The sequence below is a fragment of the Garra rufa genome, chromosome 2 (genome assembly GCF_049309525.1).
Source record: "Garra rufa chromosome 2, GarRuf1.0, whole genome shotgun sequence".
NCBI lineage: Eukaryota > Metazoa > Chordata > Actinopteri > Cypriniformes > Cyprinidae > Garra > Garra rufa.
This window is the reverse complement of record NC_133362.1, coordinates 23,537,851-23,554,351: the sequence shown is the minus strand read 5'-3', so window position 1 is coordinate 23,554,351 and position 16,501 is coordinate 23,537,851. Positions and strand designations below refer to the sequence as shown.

Here is a 16,501-nt window from a genome sequence, read left to right as displayed (position 1 = left end):
TGTTCAAAAACTTTTGGTTATTACTGTATGCATTTTCTGTACTATAATATTTAAAAATGTAACTGTCACATGATCCTTTAGAAATTATTCTAACATGCTGATTTGTTGCTAAAGAAGCCTCTTTAATTATTATCATGCACATTTTTAATGGTTATTAATTTAATGCATCCTTGCTAAATAAATGTAATTAAAATAAAGTAAAAAATACACACTCTAAACTTGAACGGCACTGTACTTGTCATGCACGCACAATAAACCATACATTATTTATATATTTTTTTATGATTGTACATGTTAATAGATAAAATGCAAAAGTCAGTGTTAGTTTTTGCACTTGAAAATACCTTGCTATTTAGGCCACTGTGACAAGTTCAAGGATCAGTTCGTGCATGCCTGTTTCTGAGTGTTTTTATTTAGATGATGAGCTTAAAATTGTTCGCGGTATGTCTTGCCTGACTCACACATTAAGCACAATGAGCCTTATCCAGCCATTGCAATGAACCCTTTTTTTTTTTTCTTCTTTTTTATGTTGGTTTGATAATTCTTGACCTTTTAACAATGATCTACAGCAATTTGATTTGACTGAAGCCCTTTCAGGTCTTTACAGACTGCTTTTCTTGGCTGTGAGCTAGATCTTGAAAAGAGCCAAGAGTTGGTGTGTAATTGTGGTTTGCTGACTAAGTCTGAGATGAAGTTAGAGAAATACTTCATGACTATAAGCGGAAAATGCTGGCTCAGATAAAAAAGAAATGCAACAGAAAGTGTCGACGGGTCTTTACTTGTCTGGTTCATGGTCAAGGTTTCACAGAATTCTTGACTGTCTGTCTCATGCATATGAGTGGTAGTGCTAAGCTGGAATTTCTGCAGGCTGAAAGAAGCTCAAGAAGTGGATACAAAAAAATAAATAAATTAAAAAGGGGAAAGAGAAAAAATAACAGCCTGCCCTCTGCTGGCCAATAGGAGAAACTCACATTTGGTAAGTACAGCAACAGCTTTCCCGAATGCACTTACCCTCACTGACCTAAAATCACAATGATTCATGACTGATTAAAACAGATCAGCAATGAAGAGCATTTTGGTTACATAAAATGTTTTTTCTTTCAGTATTGTGTATTTGAATTTACATTGACCTCAGTTTAGTGTTTCATCTAGGAATAATCAAAGGAAATGTACAGACAGCTGCTTTGATGTCTTTGCCTGAATTGTTCTCACTGTTAGTTGTTCAAAGGAAATGGATGCAGTTGCTGGTTTGCTGGGAATTATTTCATGATGACTAATTCCAGACAGCCACTTCCCATTTGTTCAAAACATCAATGACACACTAGCACGCATTCCGAATGTCTTGAGATTTCCTGTTCTTTACACTTGTGTTGTGTTTTCTCTTTATGTGTGTGACTACAGCTGATTGACACATTCTCCACGGAGATCTCAGAGCTAAAGCAGGAGATGGTTCAGCCAGCTAAAGAACCGGAGACAGAGATCTTACAGGGGTGAGTCTGTCCTTCATCACTGTCATTGTCTCCACACTGGCATTAATAGGTCCTATTACATGGTTTCTGTATATGCGTTTATATGTGTGGGACAACACTGGAAATTTAATTTAAACCAGAAGCTGTTTTAATTAAAAAAAGCTACGTTTTGAAAGTGTCACAGAGTTATCACTGTTTTTGGAATTAAACTAGGACATGAGTAGTATTTTTTTATCTTTACAGATCTTTTTAGTCATTCTGTATTCTGTATCCAAGCATCAGCTTTATGATTCATTCTCAGTGTTTGTTATTGTACTTCCCGTGTTCTCCAGCAGATGGAGCATGTCTTATTTTTGAGCTGTAGGACATTCAATGATTTTGCAATATCCCATTTCCATGAAATTAACAGGAGGTGCATGGAACAATAAATTCAGGTGTTTCACAATCAGCTTTCAGAAGTTTTGCAAACAACTTAAATGCCAGCCAAAACAAGCTCCAGCCTTTAACCTGTTTTTCCTCATTGGATATTTCTGCGTTCATGACGAGTCCTTTTCCCAACTTCCTTAAAATTCATAAATATGTATAATTCTTGCAAAATCAGTAAGTCTTCAGTCACTAATGGTTCCTTGAAATGTATAAAATAATAGTTCTGTAATTTAGGTGCAGTAGTTTTGTTTTTAACAGTACTGTCAGTGTGGGTTTAGAAAGTAGGAGGAGGTCTTACTTCCTCTCAAGCTATAAAGAAGTGGGCTGTGACTTGGCTGATTAAAAATACAGACCTCAGTAAACAAAATAATTATAAATTATATATTAGAAATTATAACTCACCAATATTTCATTTAATTATTTGATTAATCAACTCATATCAATGAACTAACATATTTACATTAACAGGTTCAGGTACTTAACAGATTCCCATTAGTTTGTGTTTTTTCACATTAGTAGTGTAACTGACAGTTGTATATCTTTTTTTTTAAGAATTTAACACTTATAATCAGCAAAGATGCATTAAATTGAACCAAGGTGACAGTATAATGTCACAAAAGAGTTCTTTTAAACTGTCTGTTTATCAAAGAATCATGAACAAAGTCGTCACGTTTTCCACAAAAATATTAATTGGTGTTTTTATTGATGATAATAAAAAATGTTTCTTGAGTACTTCTTGAGCACCTTGGATCACAAAACCAGTCATAAGGGTAATTTTTTTCAAAATTGAGATTCATACATCATCTGAAAGCTGAATAAATAAGCTTTCCATTGAAGTATGGTTAGGATAGGACAATATTTGGCCGAGATACCACTATTTAAATATCTGGAATCTGAGGGTGCCAAAACATCTAAATATTGAGAAAATCGCCTTCAAAGTTGTCCAAAAGTTCTTAGCAATACATATTGCTAATCAAAAATTACTTTTTATATATTTACGGTAGGAAATTTACAAAATGCCTTAATAGAACATGACCTTTACTTAATATCCTAATGATTTTTGGCATAAAAAGAAAAATAAGATAATATTTTAGATATTTAAGATAATTTTGACCCATGCAATGTAGTTTTGTCTATTGCTACAAATATAGCTGTGCTACTTAAGCTGATAACGGTTTTATGGTCCAAGATCACATATTACTGGTAATAGTAGTCTGGGATTCTCCCAAATTTAGATGTTAGGTGGTCTGCAATTTTTCTTTTACTGTTGAGGAAATAATTCCCCCAAAATTAAAAATTTCCCCATGATTTACTCGCCCTCAAGCCGTCCTAGATGTATATGTGGCTTTCTTTTTTCAGCAAATGCAGTAGGAATTATATAAAAAAAATATCCTAGCAAAGTAAAATAGTTCATAAAGTCATTACTGTTGTGCTTTTGGAAAATGTCAAGGACTGTTGATGTTTTATATTTTCATTAATTTAGTCACTGTATTTAAAAAAATACCTGAGGGGTTGTGTTTGTTTTCTTCTAAAAGAGACAAAAAGTAATCAGATCTAACAGTTTTTAAGGCTTTTCTGTAAGATAGGGTACTTTCTCACCATACAATATGAAATACCGTTAGTTCTTTTTTTTCTAGCTGTGTTTTTTTCCAGGCTTTATTAAAGGAGAAGTCCGGTGTGATATTGTCCTAATCTCGGCTTGTCCCCTGCACCCCAAAATCTGGCGCTAGTTAGCCGATGCTAACAACAGGTTGTTGTTGAGGGTGCCTCGGGCATCGGACTAGCCATGTAAATAAATCGCTGTTTTACACCATTTACGAGGCACAAAGTAGCTCCACACTTCATTGGTAGACTTCCAAGGGCCCTGACATTTAAAACGAGACATTGAGAACTTTGAAAAAGCACTGGTAGTTTATTTACAAGAAGATTTATACAGACAGTACCTTCAGGAAATTTACCGTTCGCCGCCATCTTGAATTCAGTCACGATAAGTCGAGTGACGAGCAGGAAGGAAACTACAACCTGATAAGTCACGTGAGTACTCGCGCTACTTTTGGACTGGAGTTAGTGCAGACAGTTGGCAATTGCAAGGATGTCGGACGATGAAGCTACTGAGTTTTATGAAGTAGTAGTTTAGTTTCCTTCCTGCTCGTCACTCGACTTATCGTGATTAAATTCAAGATGGCGGCGAACGGTAAATTTCCTGAAGGTACTGTCTGTATAAATCTTCTTGTAAATAAACTACCAGTGCTTTTTCAAAGTTCTCAATGTCTCGTTTTAAATGTCAGGGCCCTTGGAAGTCTAACCATGAAGTGTGGAGCTACTTTGTGCCTCGTAAATGGTGTAAAACAGCGATTTATTTACATGGCTACTCTGATGCCCAAGGCACCCTCAACGACAACCTGTTGTTAGCATCGGCTAACTAGCGCCAGATTTCGGAGTGCAGGGGACAAGCCGAGATGAGCTATGAAAGGTAAGTTCACACTCGGTATCATGATTCATGATTCACACTTTAGGTCAATATCACACCGGACTTCTCCTTTAAGTTTTAAATATGGATATTTTTCTTACACAAATGCATTGATTCACACTTTTATGATGGATGAATGCACTTTATTGGACTTCTATTCGACTGTTGAATCTGAACAGCAATTCACTGCCATTATAAAGGTTGAAAGAGCCAGGACCTTTTTTTAATATGGCTTTAATAGTATTCACCTGAAAGAAGAAAGTTATATACACCCAGGGTTGTTCCTGGGGTAATTTAAATTTTTGGATAAACTATCCTTTTAAAGTGATCTGCCACCTGACAACATTTGACAACCACTGCTTTAATCCAAGACCATGCATAGTTTTGATCTTGTGTTGCTGTGAAATAAAGGTTTCTTTCTCTATGTATATATCTCATATCTGTAGTCTGGAAGGAGAGGTCAGTGGTCTTTTCCTTCAATCTTCTGCCTGCGCTGGTACACCTGGAGTAAGGGATTCTGGGTATGACTCTCTACGCAGACGCATGAGCATCTTGGACAGACTGATGCAGACACACTCTGTATGGTTGCTACTGTCACTCAGCGATGAGGAAGCCAGACGCATTCTGCAGCCACAGCCGGCAGGGGTAAAGACAACAGCCACCTTGCTTCACAACAATAGGTTCTTGTGTTAAATTTTATTTTTGGTCACGGTCAGCAACGTTAATGTGAATTTTATTTGTGTGTCTGTGTTCTATCTAGAGTTTTGTGGTGAGGAGGTGTTATAGACTGCAGAAAAAGGTGATTTCCTTACGTATGGACAATGACACACTGATTGTTCGGGACTTCCCAGTTAAAGAGAGCCAATATAGTAAGTGATAGATAAAGTTTATTTCCATTGGCAGACCACTAATAGTGTGTGTATCTGCGTCACCTTTTTCACTTCCTCCTGTCTGGAGTTTTTTGGTTGTTTTTTACCTGTCTATTTCCTGTCTAATCATTTGAAATAGCCATGCATCTAATCAGAATAAAGGCTGACCTAGACAAACTATGTTTGTTTGTTTGATATTTTAGTTTAATTTATGTTTTTTGTTATTCTGTCAAAGACACATTTCATATTACAGGACAAGAGTGCTGTGGTACCAAATATCAATATGATACATATGTAGTGTGATATACACAGCATACACTACCATTCAAAAGTTTGTCATCAATATGTTTTTAAAAATAAATTAATAATAAATGTGACTTTGGACCACAAAACCACTCTTAAGTTGGATGGGTATATTTGTATCAATAGCCAAAAATACATTATATGGGTCAAAATTATTTATTTTATGTCATCATTAGGATATTAGGTAAAGATCATGTTCCATGAAGATATTTTATAAATTCATTTGAAATTCAAAAGCTTCATTTGGACAACTTTAAAGGCTTCAGATTCAGATTCCAGTTTTTTAAATAGCTTTATTTCGGCCAAATATTGTCATATCCTAACAAGATGATACATCAGATGATGTATAAATCAGAATTTTAAAATATTTACTCTTATGACTGGTTTTGTGGTCCAGGGTCACAAATAAATAAATTAATATTCAGCAAGGGTGCATTAAATTGATCAAAGTGACATTACATGTGTTTATAATGTTCCAAAATAGTACTGTTTCAAAAAAATTCTGTTTTTATGTGAACGTTCTATTCATCAGAGAATCCTGAAAATAGTATCATGGTTTCCACAAACATATTAAGCAGCACAACTTTTAAATTGCAATATTATATTTCACAATATTACTTTTGCTTGTATTTTGACCAAATAAATGCTGCCTTGGTGAGAAGAAGAGAAACTTCTTACCACAAACTTTTGAATGGTAGTATACATATTTGAAGAGAAAATATTGGTTGGAAACAAAACTTTTATTAGTTTTGAGCAATTAAAAAAAAAATGTGACTCTGGACCACAAAACCAGTCATAAGGGTAAATTGTTTTTTAAACTGAGATTTATACATCATCGGAAAGCTGAATAACTAAGCTTTCCATTGATGGAAAATATTTGGCTGAGTTACAACTATTTGAACATCTAGAATCTGAGGGTTCAAAAAAATCTAAATATTGAGAAAGTTGTCGTTAAATTTGTCAAATAAAGTTTTTAGTAATGCATATCACTAATACCAATTTTAATTTTGATATATTTATGGTAGGAGATTTACAAAATATCTTCATGGAACATGATCATTACTTAATATCCTAATGATTTTTGGCATAAAAGCAAAATCGATAATTTTTGATGTATTTTTGGCTAATGCTACAAATATACCCATGCTACTTAAGACTGGTTTTGTGGTCCAGGGTCACGAATCTGTTCTTCTTACATTTCATGCATGAGGCCTAGTGATTCTTAAAGTATTTGTGTGGATCAGGCTGCAGTTGAGCTATGCTGTATTCTACTCAAATGAAACCAGTCCTCTTGCTGTTTTATCTCCATCAACACAGTTCATGCACTCAGTCCCATCTCTCTGTTTTTCTCTCTGTCTTTGTCTGTCACTTCTGCAAACGCAGTAAGTGGGTCAGATCCTGTGCGACTTGTGTAAAGGATGTTTAAATGTACAAATTTGGCTCTGTTTACTTTTCCCTTCGAGAGAGACTGTAAGGTCATTCCAGTTTTTCCAATAGCAATTCCTGTGGTGTGTAACTTACTGTGATGTGTGTGTGTTTATTACAGCTTTTTCTCTGGAGGGCTCAGGGATCAGCTTTGCAGACCTCTTCCGACTGGTAGCGTTCTGCTGTATCAGCAGGTAAGATGATCCCACTACAAAAAAAAAACTACAAAAACAGCTTGTTTAGTCTGTTTTATATTTAAAAGTGAGAGGACAGTGACCCTGCTTTGTTGGTATATATATTAATCATTTATAATAATTCTTGCTTCATCCTTAAGAAAGTCTAAACTGGTTTAGACTCAAACTAGCAATGATTACACAAGCATATGTCCCAGACTTAGCCCAAAACAACAATTTTAGCCTAACCAATGAAGTGAGTTGGGGTGGGACTATCTGTGTGACTAGCCAATGGAAGCGGAAACAGAACTGTACACCCATCACCTTTCAGAAAATTTCCTGAACTTCTCAGAATTAACCACAATGTTTGTGGTAAAGTAAAAACAGATGATGCTCTTTCAGATGCATTCCAATGCAGAAGACCAACACGGATAATAACAGGAAGGAAGGGTCTGATCGGAGTGGTCTCCTTTTGCTTAAAAAACAGAATGTAGTCAAAGTTAGTCTTAACTTGCTTACATAGTTAGAGCTCACCTTTATAGACTGATAGATTAAGAGGTTTGCAAGGCGTAACAAATCCATGCCAGATCTGTGTCAATGCCACGCAGAGAACTCAGTGGATAAACACAGCCCTCTCTCTGCCAAACTCACCCACATTCTCTGATTAACAGCTATTTCTCTCTCTCTCTCGCTCTCTCTCTGTGACTCATTATTTCTTTCATTCTCTCCACGAAGGCACACAGCAACTCTCAGCTCGGATATTCTTGCTGTTTAGTTTTTAGTGTTTGTTATCACTTTAACAGTCTTCGAAGTATTTTTGTAATGTTTTTAGCTATTCTCAACATTCATTTGTCCTCTTTAGGGACGTTTTGCCCTTCACACTGAAGCTGCCCGAAGCCATCGCAGCTGCAAAGACCCCTAAAGATCTGGAGGAGGTGGCTCAGTTAGGAAGAGGTTAGTTTTCTTCGCCATGCATGAATGTTTGCTTTCCAGTTTTGCTGAGCTTAACTGCTGACTGCTGAGTTTCAGCGTTACTCAGACGGCATAAATACTCCTCCAATGACCCTCTACTTTTTATGTGTTTATTATATGTCTGTGTGGCTGGGTGTAGTTGTGTGTGTACTGTAAACCTAATGCAGATGTTTGCATTTAATGCAATTCAGGTCAGAGTTTTATTGGTAGTTAGTCTATCAGAGCTTAGTCATTGTTGAGCATTCAGCAGTTTGACATGATTAGAGCATTTAGCTAGACATTTCATTTACAAGTAACCACCATCTGGAAAACATTAAGAGAAAATGCACAGCAGATATATATGCAGAAGGGATACAGTACCAGTCAAAAGTTTTTGAACAGTTTTTAAAGAAGTCTCTTCTGCTCACCAAGCCTGCATTTATTTGATCCAAAGTAGGTTTTTTACTATTTTTATTTAAAAAAAAATATAATTTATTCCTTTGATTTCAAAGCTGAATTTTTAGCATCATTACTCCAGTAACACGATCCTTCAGAAATCATTCTGTTTTGCTGTTCAAAAAACATTATTATTCTTATTATGTTGAAAACAGCTGAGTAGAATTTTTTCAGGTTTCTTTGATGAATAGAAAGTTCAGAAGAACAGCATTTATCTGAAATAGAAATATTTTGTACCTTTATCTTTATCATTACTTTTGTTCAATTTAAAACATCCTTGCTAAAGTATTAATTAAAAGTATTTATTTTCAGGACTCCCAGGAATAAATTACATTTTTTCAAATAGAAAACAGTTATTTTAAATAGTAAAAATATTTCAAAATTGTGCTGTTTTGCTGTACTTTGGGTCAAATAAATGCAAGCTTGATGAGCAGAAGAGACTTCTTTAAAAAAAATTAAAAATCTTACTGTTCAAAAACTTTTGACTGGTAGTGTACCCGTCTTGCCCATAACAAAAAATTTATTTTCATTTTGGCCAATAACTAATAAATTTTGTGCTGTTTTCTGTATTGTTTATTCATTTTGACATTTGCTCAAAATAATAAACACTACTGAAGTGACCAACTATGAGCGATAAAATATTCAACATCATTTTACACAAAGTTAGTCTTTCCATCTTAAATCCTGAGACCTACAGGCTGTATGTAGACATGCAGATGAACCTGTTGGATTTTGTAGCACAACAACATCCGGCATGTTATGAAGAACATCAGTCAGATATATCCTGGAGCACTGACTGTGCAGGTGTTACTGTACAAGCAAACACAACAACATTCGACACGTGGCAATTAACAGCTCATATGGCTGACATATGCAGATGATACGACGTTGACTAGGTGAAATCGACCACAGATGTGTTTGACGCTAGTAAATGTCTCTGTCAAACAGATATCTGACTGTGCTTTGTGTCTGATTCAGACTACATGTTGTAACTTTGCACTGTGTATGACGTATGTGATATACGACATTCCTGTAATGAGACGTATGAAATCTTGAACAAAAAACTGCTGTGGTTTTGTTTTTCAGCAGAGATCATGAGGTTCATTACAAAAGAAAATGATCCCCATAGCTTTATTTAATTATTTGTTTGAATTGTTTGACTTTGAGTATTTGAGTATTAAATGAGTTTAGGGGCATGTTTTAATCTAAGAGTTTTTTTATACAGTTGAGGTCAAAAGTTTACATACACCTTACAGAATTGGCAAAATGTTAATTATTTTACCAGAATAAGAAGAATTATACAAAATGCATGTTATTTTTTTATTGAGTACTGACCTGAATAAGTTATTTTACATAAAAGATGTTTACATACAGCCCACAAGAGAAAATATTAGTTGAATTTATAAAAATTCAGGTAACAACACAGTATTGAGAATCAACCGTATGTAAACTTTTGAATAGGGTCATTTTTATAAATTCAACTATTATTTTCTCCTGTGGTCTATATGTAAACGTATGTATTATTCCTCTTGTTTTGGTAAAATAATTAACATTTTGCAGATTCTGCAAGGTGTATGCAAACTTTTGTATAAACTGTAAGTATAAGAAATATATTTATAAGAAATAATATAACTTTGAAACAGGATGTTCTTTTAGTTCTGTGAAATGAAGGAAATATACTTTCCTCAGGAAGACCAGGCAGTCTAAATAGGATAGGTGAGACAGATAGCCAGTCTTGGCAGGTGGAAGATCTTCTCTGTTAAAGAATGCCACCTGTAATAATATGGTTGGACAGTAATGAATGCTGAAATGGCCGTGCAGAGTAAAGCTGAGAGCAGTGACGGGTGTGGTACCTCCATACTAGGATCACTTCCAAGAGAAACTCCACCAAGACTAAATTCCAGCTGCTCATTGACTGACTATAATGGCAGGAATAGTGGGGGTGAACTGAGGACAAGAGAAGAGTCGACAATGATAGCAGACGAGACAAAGGCTGTATAACATAATGTAGTGTTTTAAGTTTGTTTACAGAGAATGAAAGAAAAAAAAAGACCGTTGATAAAAGGAAAGTTCAGTTGTACACACAGGTGCCGTTTCCAGTTATTCCACTCCTGCACAGGTGTCACTTCTGGAGAACTGATCCAAGTGACGTAAATGCTTCCCACTCTTATCTCAGGTGCCATTAGTTAAGAGATAGCTGAGACTTATCAAGAAAAAAAAAAAAAAAGTTTTATAGTGATCAGATTTCCTGTCAGACCTATTTTTTTCAGACTGGCATTTTTTGAAGTTTGGTGTTGCAGCACTTTTATGTCATCTCAGTAGAAATCGCTTGAGCTAAATATTGCGCTTTAGAGTAATGAGTCTTTACAAAGGCAATGTACAGTATCTGTAGAAAATGGCCATGTTAATTTTCCTCTTGTCCATAGATGTCACTAAATCCCATCTCAGCACATTTATTAAATGGTTCTGTTTTTCATTTCAATATTTTATCAGAACATCAACATTTTTGTGATTTATTCCAGTCGATTATTATTATTATTATTCATGTGCCACTGGGACACTGGGCTAATAATTTACATTTTGACAATTTCATCTGTTTTGTTCTAAACTAAATTGGCAAATGTTTCAGTTTAACTTATTGAATTATTGAAATATATTGAATTATGCATCATCCTGTATGCTAAACTTAATTGCATACGCCATGAGTCAAAAGTTTTTAAACAGTAAGATTTTTAATGATTTTAAAAAGTTCTTCTGCTCACAAAGCCTGCATTTATTTGATCCAAAGTACAGCAAAACAATAAAAGTTTGAAATAATTTTTTTTATTTAAAATAACAGTTTTCTGTTTGAATATATTTTAAAATGTAATTTATTCCTGTGATCAAGATACATTTTGAGCATTATTACTCCAGTGTTCCTTCAGAGATCATTCTAATATACCAATTTGCTGTTCAGTAAACATTTATTATTAATAATTATTATTATGAAATCACAGGAATAAATTACATTTTTTTAATATATTTAAATAGAAAACCGTTATTTTAAATAGTAAAAATGTTTCAGAATTTTACTGTTTTTGCTGTACTTCAGATCAAATAAATGTAGGCTTGGTGAGCAGAAGAGACTTCTTTGAAAAACATTCAAAAACTTACTGCTTAAAAACTTAAAAACTTAAAAAATGAACTCACGCATTATTCTAAAGGTGGGCAGCTTTCCTTGTTTTTTTATTAATTTTTTGTATGTTTTTTATTTGATGAGTATATTTATAGTGTTGATTCCCAAAAACAGGAACATGATCAAAGCAAAAAGTATTAGTTTTCTGAAAATGCTAAATAACATAACTGAAACAAAGAGAAGTCATTCTCTTGTATTGCATCAGATAAAAACATCTGAAGGGGTGGCGTTTAGTGTGAACGAGTGCGCAGTAAGAGAGGAGGAACAGAGAGCTCCAGTGCCTCCCACCTCCTCATCAGCATGCATGACTCACACCATTCACTGTGTGGGTATCAGCACTACTCTACCACTCATAACTCAGACAGCAGAGTCGCTGCATGGAGTGTAGACGTGTAAACTTTTGCTTTTAAACTATTTACAAGCAGCCTGAAGAGAAGACTTGATGATTAGTAGCGTAAGTTTAACTCTCCTGTTCTTGTTTAAGGATGTTATAAGTTGTACACTTTAGGAATTTTTTCCTCAGATTCTGTCATGGAATTTTGTGGTTTTGTGCACACTATATTATGTCAGTGTGTGTATGCCAGTGCGGTATGGCTTTTTAGAAGCATTATGTAGAGTGTCTGTTGATATTCTTCAGCTTTTTTGTCAATCACTTGAAATTGTAGCTTGGTATCTGGAATTCTCTGAAATGACTTCCTCTTTTATTTGTTTGTTCTCTAATACTCTTCTGTGATTGAGTTAAAAGTTTAAATTCCTTCTTAGTTCAGCGAATTTAGAGAATGAGTTTTTTTAATTTAAATCCAAATTTGATGTTTTTTATTAAAATTGAGTCTCATTGTTTTGTCTTCATGCAGGTTTCTGGGAATCTGAACAGTGCAATAAAAGGAAGTCTTCTGTGTCTGAGGAGACTGTTTGCGAAATTTCACAACAGAGACTAAAACAGTGGTTGTCCCCAAGAGTTCCGCCCATACCATTCACTCGGACCCCTTCTGAACTTGAATGCAGTCAATCCAACGGAGCGCTTTGCTTTATCAATCCCCTCTTTCTGCAGACACACCAAACTAACTCTTCACCTAAAAAGCAAGAATCATCTCCGGGCAACACAGATCGCCAGAACAGGGAAGACGGCGTCGTTTGCCGTGCAAAAAGTACGCAAAACAAATCGCACGCAAGTGTGAGTAGATCCAAGAGCGAGAGATCCCCGCCGCCTCGGCCCCCACCTCCCCGCTTTGGTTCCAGCAGATCAGCAGTTCTTCGTAAACAGAAGACCATGCCTGAGACGGTCTGTTGGATCAAAACACCTCAGGAAAAGACCAGCCTGCTGGGGAGGTTGGGATCGTCCTTCAGCTCCTTTTCACCCTCATCCTCCCCACCCAAAAAGTTCAGTAAACCCATCCTGGTGCCCTCATCCCGCAATAAGAATTCCTCCGGTCTGCTTGATGCCGACGGCCTCCGTTGCCACATGGCCCTGGATGACCAGACCATCGAAGAAGCCGTGTCTTGGAGCCTAGCCAAGCTCTCCTCGCGCAACTCCACCGCCATGGAAAATGGCAGCCCTGCAGATGAGCGCTGCTCCACCGGACGAGAACGTCTGAGCGACATCAGCATCTCCACCTCGTCCTCAGACTCTCTTGACTTCACCCACAGCTTCTCCCTGCCCATGGAGGCCAGTCCCCCCAGAACCGACCGTCCCGCTGGTGACAGCAGCCTGGAGGAGGAAGAGGAAGAAGATGATGGCATTAACTTGGAGAGCGACCAGGAGGTGCCACCACCCTTCAAGTCGAAGAAGCAGAATGCGACCGGTACGTTCGTGCTGCCGCGTGCACTGAGAGGACAATTGCGCAAGATGAGCGGCGTTCTCAATTCTCTAATGACGCCCGAGAAGAGAGCCATTCGGAAGATTGTCGAGCAATCCAGGGATAAAGGGACTTACTTTGGCTGCCTGGTGCAGGACTACGTGAGCTTCTTGCAGGAGAACTGCAGCAGCCACACATCAGGCTTGGACCTGCTGCAGACTCTCAGGCAGTTCATGACTCAGATGAAGTCCTATCTACTGCAGAGCTCAGAGCTTGACCCACCAATTGAGTCCCTTATCCCGGAGGATCAAATTGGTAAGGCTTCCTTCCTTGAGTAAAACTGTTCTGTGATAAGAAAGGGCTTTTATGGAATTGCGCACTAACACCAATTTGCCCTGTTTAGTAAATCTGACAAAGTGGGGCCAATGAGGACTAAATACACTTCTTTGACACTTCTCTGCAGTATTAAGACATCTTGTCAATGTGAATTAACTTACTCTTAATACGGAGGATGAGAGGAATTCATTTTTGCCCTGGCTACTGGTAAACAGACCTTTTTTGTTGAGGTTAATGCAGCGACATTGCAAATACTAAGAACAGAGCTCATATTCTATGAGCTGTGTTCAATGGTATTTCCAACATACTCAATCGCTATGCGTATTGTGGCATAATAGCGAACTAGTAAAAATGGTCAGCTGTGCATTAGAATATTGCTTGTTTTTTTAGGGGCTCTAGGATGGAAAAGTAGCATTGAGAAAATCCCAAGGCTGTTTTGTGTTTAACAAACATTGAAATAGAGTCTCTCAGGCTGAGGTTGCCTTGAAGGACTGTTTCTAATCGGAAGCTTCCTGTAAAATGAGGCACCGGTCTGTCTCCATTGCACTGTTCTGATTTACAAGTACCCTGCGGCCTACTGCTCATGGCACAACAAAAATGACAAAAATGTCTAGCATTGGAAGATTGCAAATAAAATACTGCATAATAATAATATTAGATATGATGCAGCAACAAATGTGGGAGGGAAATATTTAGAATTAAAATGCATGTTTACTGCCTATTGAGACCGTTGTATCACTGCAAACAAATACGTCATAAGAATGAATGCTGAGGGTTAAACTTGTGGAGTTGGAGGCATTTTACTCAGCGTGAGCGGCACACACAATGCACATTGAGCTGAGATATACACTGGCATGTTCATGTGTGGGCAGAAAACCATTAGTATGGCTTTGTATAACTGGCCACACGTCTTGTGGTGGCAACAAGCAATTATATCATTTATACAATGACCCACTAACTGTAAGACCTTTATTCATCTTTGAAACACAAATTAAGATATTTTTATGAAATCTGAGAGCGTTCTGATAGCACAGACAGCAATGCAAATACAAGTTTCAAGGCCCAGACAGGTAGTAAGAACATTGTTAAAATAGTCCATGTGACATTATTAGTTTAAAAGTTGGACTGATGTCACATGGACTTTTTTAATGATGTCCTTACTGCCTTTCTAGGCCTTGAATGTTTCTTTGCTGCATATGTAGGGTAAGAAAGCTCTCAGATTTCATCAAAAAATATCTGAATTTGTGTTCCAAAGATGAACAAAGGTTTTGGAACGACATGAGGCTGAGTAATTATTGACAGACTTTTCATTTTTGGGTGAACTGTCCCTTTAACATGAATCGTATGATGGATGATTTTCAGCTCAGCTGGATGTTGTTTTGGTTCTCCAGGAAATTTGCATCATCCTTCGCCCAGAGCATCCTCCTCCTCTTTGTCCCTCTCTCTCACGAGTTGTAAACAAAGTCCTGCTCTGCTGTGTGTTTTTGAGGAATAGATCACTTTCCAGATGTTCCCAGAACGAACTTGAGCCAAACGAGCCAGTGTCTCCAATATAGCTCTTCTACGATCCACCGTAACCCCTCCTGCTTGTTGATTCAGGCATTGGGTATGTGGGTGTCAGGCAAGAATGTAGAGAAAAAGGCTGTTGTTCAGAGCTCCTAACCTGATGCAGCTGCATATGTGTGCTGGCAAGTTTTGTTGTGTTCATGTTGTGTTTAAACAAGCCCAGCACAATAAGGGCTATAGCTATGAGATTATACTACCATGGAGAGAAATCCTATTCTCTGGCTTAAAAAAAGTAATGAACAAGCTTGAATGCACAGGTTATGACCTTTGACATTGTCACCCTTTATTTTTAAATAGAGATAATGCAGTGTTCCAGCTCTCTTAAAGGAACACTCCACTTTTTTTGGAAATAGGCTCATTCTCCAACTCCCCCCGAGTTAATAAGTTGATTTTTACCATTTTGAAATCCATTCAGCCGTTCTCCTGTTCTGGCGATATCACTTTTAGCATAGCTTAGCATAGATCATTGAATCCTATTAGACCAATAGCATCGCGTTCAAAAATGACCAACGAGTTTCCATATTTGTTGTATTTAAAACTTGACTCTTCTGTAGTGATATCGTGAACTAAGACCGGTGGAAATGCAAAGCTGCGAGTTTCTAGGCTGATAAGATTAGGAACTACACTTCCATTCCCGCGTAATAGTCAAGGAAGTTTGCTGCCGTTGTTAAGACACTCTGTTTTATCAAGATGTGTCTGGAAAGACTCATTGTTGCTCATTCAGGGCCAAGGATTTTTTTGTTGTTGTTGTGCCTCGACTCTATTCTGAGTACGTCCTTAAAAACAAGTCTGAGAGTAGAGATTCATTCTGAAGTATTTTTTTTTTTTTTTTTTATTGAAAGACTCCATTTATTTGGAGGAGTCAGTAGACTATGAGGGGGGTTTATTTGGTCAGTTTGTCTGGTTTAGTTTGTGTGTGCCTTTTGTTCTGTGCCGTGACGTACTTTGTGGCCTTGTCTCCTAACTCGAGCACTAGCGTGCACTTGTTGTGTGGGAAGCACCAGTGGATTCACTTCTGTCGCTGCGGCTTCATTTTCCAGTCTGCAGTGCAGACATGCAGTGTGAGAGACAGAGAGAGCGCTTAAT

At 36.9% G+C, this 16,501-nt stretch overlaps 1 protein-coding gene across 2 annotated transcripts in view; it reads left to right on the top strand.

Moving 5' to 3' along the window:
* The window catches only part of rin2a (Ras and Rab interactor 2a), a 47,932-nt gene that overhangs the window by 24,074 nt on the left and 7,357 nt on the right, over positions 1 to 16,501 (top strand). For both annotated transcript variants that reach the window (XM_073835009.1, XM_073835008.1), the window contains 6 exons: positions 1,402 to 1,490; positions 4,812 to 5,010; positions 5,126 to 5,234; positions 7,084 to 7,156; positions 7,998 to 8,089; positions 12,572 to 13,828. In XM_073835009.1, coding sequence (XP_073691110.1) covers positions 1,402 to 1,490; positions 4,812 to 5,010; positions 5,126 to 5,234; positions 7,084 to 7,156; positions 7,998 to 8,089; positions 12,572 to 13,828 — 1,819 coding nt within the window. The remainder of the gene's footprint in view (positions 1 to 1,401; positions 1,491 to 4,811; positions 5,011 to 5,125; positions 5,235 to 7,083; positions 7,157 to 7,997; positions 8,090 to 12,571; positions 13,829 to 16,501) is intronic.